Source organism: Schistosoma mansoni, chromosome 3, assembly GCF_000237925.1.
Source record: "Schistosoma mansoni strain Puerto Rico chromosome 3, complete genome".
Classification (NCBI taxonomy): Eukaryota; Metazoa; Platyhelminthes; class Trematoda; order Strigeidida; family Schistosomatidae; genus Schistosoma; species Schistosoma mansoni.
Window position 1 is genome coordinate 12270512 of NC_031497.1, and position 7546 is coordinate 12278057.

General features: G+C 31.0%; 2 protein-coding genes across 2 annotated transcripts in view; one reads left to right on the forward strand and one right to left on the reverse strand.

The window, feature by feature from the left end:
* Smp_127510 (putative myosin XV) overlaps positions 1-7546 on the reverse strand; it is a gene marked incomplete at both ends in the record, with an annotated part of 195567 nt that overhangs the window by 46889 nt on the left and 141132 nt on the right. The gene's annotated exons all lie outside the window — the stretch shown is intronic.
* Smp_210070 (host cell factor-related) overlaps positions 1-7546 on the forward strand; it is a gene marked incomplete at both ends in the record, with an annotated part of 58471 nt that overhangs the window by 39812 nt on the left and 11113 nt on the right. Inside the window, 5 exons of the mRNA XM_018799254.1 lie at positions 1121-1511; positions 2878-3050; positions 4117-4251; positions 6542-6600; positions 6944-7255. Coding sequence (XP_018651061.1) covers positions 1121-1511; positions 2878-3050; positions 4117-4251; positions 6542-6600; positions 6944-7255 — 1070 coding nt within the window. The remainder of the gene's footprint in view (positions 1-1120; positions 1512-2877; positions 3051-4116; positions 4252-6541; positions 6601-6943; positions 7256-7546) is intronic.

A 7546-nucleotide genomic window follows, 5' to 3' on the forward strand; every position in this document is an offset into this window, starting at 1 on the left:
ATCCTATCATCTTTCTATGTTCTACGAAATAAAACTTTAGCAGTTCATAAAGTATACGCACAACAAAAGAAAAAAGATTGGTTTTACAAGTGGGTCTTTATTGTCTTCAGGAAAGCTAATGGTACCATACAATGCGTCTGTGTACATGTACATAACATCAAAGGCCTTAACAAAAAATACCAAACCAAATCTAAGAGTGAAACTCAGGCGTGTAGAAGTAATAATTCAAAATCAAAAAATAAAAGCCAGTACGTCTTCGGCATTCCCAAAAAATTGCAAAATGAAAAATATCATAGTCTTGGCATAACAAGCATTCACACTAAATTCTCAGATTGAAGCTGTATACCTAAAATTGTACTGGGTTAATAAACTCACTGTTTTATAATGAAAAATTGGTTATGAGAATTTTGTTTGTAAACTAAAATTTTCGTATAACTCTGTGTTGATTATGGTCGACGGATTCTAATAGAGCTTGAATTCAAATTTTTTTTACACTTTTGGAAGATTAGGTGTCTTACTTTATGAAGTATTGAGCAAGTGAAACTTGAATAAGTGATCAACATCGTTAAAGTTTTACTTAGCTAATTAAACATTTAATGAACTGTGCACTAATCTCACTTTGTTCGAGTGGATTTATTAATGTTCATAAAGGGCGAATAAGATTGACGTGATTATGTTGTATATTGATCTAAATATAGAATATTTGCCATTAAACATCTGTATATACAACCTCTGCGAAAATGAAGAATTGTCTGCACTGAAGACTTATCCAGTTAACTTCCTGGAATTATCACGTTAATTGCATAACCAATATTTATTCAATGTGATGGTTTGTTTCAGTCGAAAATAGCTTTTTTACACAAAAATATGTCTATAAAAGGGTTTAAGGAATTATACTCTATAAATTAAATCTAGGTAATAGTGGGGTAGTGAATTGCCACCATCAATCTTCCACATTAACCGTTCCATGTAGTGAATATCACTTGATCGATCCATAATTTATTGGCTTTCGATTCGTGTTACAGTGTTTTATAAAACTTTACTGACCACAATTTTCATTATTCTTATAAATCCCCGTCTTATTTATGGTCTAATGATTTTTTTTGGAATTTCCTTACAGAGCGTGTTTGTCTCTTGGTCTCCAGATTGTCAGTATCCGTTTGACATTGAATTTATTCAGTCACAAATTGTGTTACTAACTCATTTAAATGTTGATCTACCTGAAACAAGTTCAGTTTCTGATGAATCCAGTTGGTGGGTTCGGCTGCGCAATACTTGGTTTCTAACTAATAGTGATAGTAATAATACTAACTGTAATAATCTGTCATATCGTATGCCGGAATTATCTCCATTCTCCTGTACAGAAAATGTAATTGATGGCTTCAGTAAACAAGCCGAACAGGAAATTTGGTTTACGACTCCCTCATGTGATTCAATACCACAAATTAAATTCTCTATCGGTTTACGAAGTAGGTTAATACTAACCAATCAAATTCCGCTTATTTTTGGAGGTAAGTGGTTTTATGAAAGTTTCGATTTTAAAAGAAGGTGGTTTCTTAATTTCCAAACGTTGTTATACATGAGTTTACTGATTTCTCTATTTAAACATAATATTTCTATAAATATTCCATTCATTTCATAGTCTTACTTCAGTTTACCTACCGTGAATCGTATATCAATCCTCGATTTAGCAACATTATGGTTACACTCGCTCAATCATGTTTGTAGATAGTTTTTCTGTAGACGGAGGAAATTCCTTTTATTTTGATATAACTCATTTACTTCATTTCTGTATTGGTTGTTTGAATCTTCCCATTGATGTTTAGGACTTCAATTGATCAGTCTCTTATTTACTATGTACATAGCTTTTAGTTACACTTCCTCCGAACTCTTGTGGTATTACTCTTCTGTTCAACAAAAATGCATAACGAAATTCGATCTTTTGATGGGAAACATGTATTGCTGGATTAACTTGTATAAACTAATACCTTTTTCGAGGATAAAATATTAGCATATTCATCGAATAACAAATATACACTTCAACAGCTACTTGACTGTCAGATTTAAAATATCATTATTATTTCTCACTAGCTATTTGCTGTCCGATAAGTAATTCCTAATCGTTTTAATTATATAATACAGCTTAAAACAAGTAAGTTAATGAAATGCGTTCAATTTTTCTGTTTCCACAATATCTTAGCATTTCGTTAGGCTTTTATCGTCGTTCATCATCTTCTTTTGTTCTATCTGTTAATAAGAGATGTTTTAATTATAACCGAAACATTTCCTAATATTATTTTGTTACCTCATCTGATTTATTTATTCCGAATAAAGTATTACTTATTCAGAGTCTTGTCATTTTTCTGTTAATCGTGCAATCAGAATAAGTTTACTTGTAAGGTATCAAATTCGAATAGGGAAAAAGTTCGTGTGTTTCTGAACTATTTTACGGCCTCTATGATAATCGTACTACGTATGTGAAGACTTTAAGTAGCCTCATTCATAACCGGTCTCAGTAGTTCTGATACATTGATTCTCTGTCTCACTCATTATTATTTCAGATATTTCATCAAATTTATTGTATTTATTTTTTATTGTTGTTTTATGTTTACTTGTTTGTCCACTAGCATCAATGTTATTGAAGCGCCTCATGCTATTTACATTTCGTTAATTTTCTATCATTATATTGATGTGAATTGTGACAACTGAAACTGGTACACGTCCATACTAGGTTTTATTTTTTTAATGACTAATTGAGTACAAATAAAAGCTTTTTCTGTTTTGTGATGATATATCGTCATTTTGAATGAATATTGTCAATAACAATAAGACCATTTCTACTCTTAATGTTCGTGATCAATTATTCGTTTTCTTTAGCTTTTTTAAACATCACGTCTGCAGAGCTAACTGAGTTGATAAAATGTATATCTGAATTTGTTTTAAACGAGAATACTATCAAGGTGCTTTCTGAACAAATCGGATTTATCTCATCAGACCTTCTTGATAAAGGTATACACAACAAATTCAAGGGAATTTCTAACGCATTATGTGTAGGTTTAACCAATACTTTACTGTTTTACTTTGTAAATTTCAATGTTCAATTTTCATGCGAATATTAGCACATATTGATTGTATCTTATGTGTAAGTAATTACGCTCTTCTGATAAAAATTAAACATTATTCGGTATAATGTTTGTTTTATTGTAGATATTTTTTTGTCGGTTGAAATATTGTTCAGTATAACCACCTTTTAATCAGTATTTTATTGTTACACGCTTTTACAATGTTTTAGTTCGCTAAAAGAATATTATTCGCTGTTTACTCAATGTTTTATATAATAAAAGCGTCTTGTAAAGTACAGCTCGTTTGCTCAAAAGATCTCTACATTCTGAACAAAAGACGAAGACATGACTTTATTTAATTTCGTGTTTTTTATTGTAAATTACTGATAATCTATAATAACAGGTTCTTTCATAAAATAATTCAATAAAACAGTATATTTATAATTGTAAGAAATAGAGTAATAATCCAGAGGAGATTAAGTTTGTAGAATAAGGTAAATAACGTTACCATTTATTGATCAATATTATGATTGGCTCTTTAGTTGTCAGTGGAAATAAATAACCATAAACTCGAGATTTACTCAGTTGGACTCAATCTGAAAACGAAAATAAAAAATCTTAAAATTAAAATAAGATGGGGATGCATGGGTTATGAGAGAAAGAGGTTCATTGCAGAATGTTTTCTCTATTCCTTTACATTTATCATTTAAATGCTTCAGCATATGTTCGTGGTGAATGTATTATTTAATTTGTTGTGTACTAAAATGTAGTTGCTGTCTTATCTCTATTTCTGACTAAAAAATAGTTTATTGATAAATCCTCACCGTTGGTGTTACTGATTGCTGTGTTTATAAATAGTGAACTATGGTCGGATGATACTGTAAGTATTTCTGCAACACTTGCATCATCGATTTCTTAAGAAAAGTCATATACCTTCTGTGTTGTGAATCACAATTTTAGCATGTCTTTCAAGGAACATAATATATTTAGCTTCGTCACCAAGCTTATGTTATAGACATGCTACTTTATTAAGTATGAATTATTTTTTTTATAGGATACTAAGTATACATTTATGATGGATGTTGATTCTCCTGAAGAATTATTAGTCACAATACCTTCAGTTAATAGAAATAAGATCGATACATGTATCAATGTTCCAAGAAAAGAGAGTATTACCGAGACAAAAGTGGTACGTTTTTTAAAATACTTCAGAATTTTTCCCATAATCGTTTTCTATTGTTATCCAGATTTTCAAAAACTAAGTAAAATTAACGTAAAAATGTGTTACTGCAAACTGCTAGTGTAAGTATTCAGTACAAATTTGATATAAAATGCTTTATGTAAGATACTACATGTGTTATCACTTCTCACACTAAGGATATATTTCCGTATGGTTCAGTTATGTATAATACTGAAAAGTTTAGGGTTTATACCATCAAGTTTAGCAAATAATTACTATTTCCATGTATCACAAATGCAAGTTACTTGACTACTGTTTATCCAAGTATGGTTTTTTAGACTTTCACTGTCGAATTGTTTAGTATAACACTTCAGTCGATTGAGCTCAGCGACGTTGTTGGAATCATGTTTTCATTTAACTTATGTAGCTGAGTTCTTATACCCTAACTCCAAACAATTGTTCATATGATGAAGACCACTTCAAGGGAAACATGAAACAACATAGAACAGAAATTAAACTCTGATTGTCATAACCAGACAAATACACTGATTTGACGAAAATATGTAATTATCAATAATTCACTTTGAGTAAATACGTGACATTTATCCCTGATTTTCACTTTTTTACGAATCCATTAAATATTTGCATAATATAACAACATAATAGTAAACGCAATTCCTCGAAAATGAAATTTGTTGAAAGATCTCTCCAAGTTGATTTGAAACAATGATGCTGAACATTACGTGAAACTAAACAGTAGTTATAAAAAAAATGTGTGGTAGAATGATTGTTACAACAACAAGATTATTTATACCCATAGCCCCCAAACACCCTGGTACGGCCGGGAGTGGGGAGAGTCCTCTCTCCCTCTCGAAATGCTCTCACATGGCCACGCGTATATAGCCTCTGTCAGGGAAGTCCTACTCATTGCCTTCTCGTGGCCAGGGTGTTGTTTACGAAATTGAGAGGACGAAAAGCGAATGTCCAGTGCTTTAACCGGGTTGGTGGATGTGGAGTGTCCACCTAGGGGAGTTGGAAAACCCTGATTCCAAACCAATGGTGCACATGGGCTTCAGTATCCTGAGGGAACAAATCGCGTATGAATCAATCGTTGGTTAACGGCTATCACGGGACTGTATCTCCTTTCGATGATCCACTGCCTTGTGGATCAGACCTTTAGGTCAGGGGCTCGGGGTGTGTCCCCCTAAGAAAACCACCTGCTTCAGTTTGGGTACCTGGACAGTATCACAGCCCTCACACAAATCAAATGAGATTTGTGTGGCGCATATATATCTGGTGTTCCTTTGTACCAACATTTGTGTGTTTAAATAAATAAATAATAAATTATACCCATAATTACAATCACTGCTCAGTGGCCAATCAGTGTGCGAATATCTTGTACTAGTTATGTATAGCTGTTACCCAGTTTGTGTTATATTTTCCAATCTAAAAATTTCTTTATTCAAATATTTCTTGACAAAGCTAAACGATTCCTAAATTTTGTGTTGTTGTCTGTTCATGTATTCCTATTTTTTGGTTACTATGAATTATTCTGTATGTATGAATTACTGAATAACTTTTAGCTTTCAATGAATGTATTTTCATTTCCGGCATTTGCTATGTTTGAAATCCTTCTGGTTATCATATCTTCGTACCTTGGGAATAATTAATATTCCGTGGAGTTTTCGAAAGCGTTTTATGTTTATCGATGTAAAGTTTAACTATCGTATTGACTGAAAGATACATATCGATGCCGTCGTGCTCTGTGTAACTCTATGATCTAAGGTCACTCAGCTGTGATGACAGATAGCCAGCTCACGTATATTTCATTTCAAATTCTCTATTTTGTAATAATATTTTGTTCTTTACCTAATTACCGTAAGTCACTGTCAATTTAGAGAATTAGTAGAGAACCCCAATTAGATGGAGTATAACAAAAATATATGTACTTAATTGTCTTTATTTTGACCGAATTCAAATACTGAGTCATTCTTGAATCTTATTTTCTCAATTTGAACGCTTCAATTTTTTCAAATATATCATTACTTAGAATAAATTGTTGTGCATGCGTTGTGTGGCTGAAAATTAAAATTATTTACTTCAGGTAACTTATTTTTATCCTTTCTGTAAACAAGTACAATCAGTCTAGTTAAATAAGCTATCTCTTTCAATCTTATCTTCATTCTCAACCTTTGATGTATGAGTTTACCATACAAGTTTTATGTTAAGATATCTTGATTTTCCCTGTGATTGTATGATACTACTATTATTGTTTATTTTCGGTTAAACTTATTTTTAGGTAGAAGAAGAAAAACTAGGTTCAAATAAGATTGACAATTCAATCCATCCTAGAACTCCGTAAGTCCCATTGTTTTATTCATTATTTGATAAATTAATGAAACATACAGTAATATATCGGCAGTAGTTTGAGATTACGATTGAAAAAAATATACCAAAACTTATAGTAAACTAACTTAAACCTGTTGCAATTAATTCATACCTAATCTATGCTCTAGTTATTGGATTAAATCTCTGTAAGATTAAAAAAGCCCTACTGGCAGTGTATAAATGTCCTTATGCTTCAGCTCAATATGTATTTATAGTTTCTATCTACCTATCAATGTCCAATCTCACTCTAAATGCTATTACGGTTTATCAAAAGCTGTCACTTTAAATGTCTTTTTTCATTTCAAATCACTAGAGATATGGATGCGTTTGAAACTTATGGTCTTTATGAATTAGTAAATGTATTACCAAATAACGTGAAAAATTTACTCACTCAATCAATCACATTACATGAAGATATTCAAGAAGATCCTATTCTATGCACAATTCATCGCTTGATATTTGAACATGATAAATACTATGACAATTACATGGGAAGTTTAAATTTATTCAATTTGGGCGGGAACCATAATTATTTTCTAACTGAATTATTAAATCAAGCTAATCCAGCATTTTTAAATAAATCCGTCTCTATATTATTGAAATATAATGATACTGAACGAATTCGGTAAGTAGTTATATATATATATATATATATATATATAGATAGATAGATAGATAGATAGATAGATAGATAGATAGATAGATAGATAGATAGATAGATAGATAGATAGATAGATAGATAGATAGATAGATAGATAGATAGATAGATAGATAGATAGATAGATAGATAGATAGATAGATAGATAGATAGATAGATAGATAGATAGATAGATAGATAGATAGATAGATAGATAGATAGATAGATAGATAGATAGATAGATAGATAGATAGATAGATAGATAGATAGATAGATAGA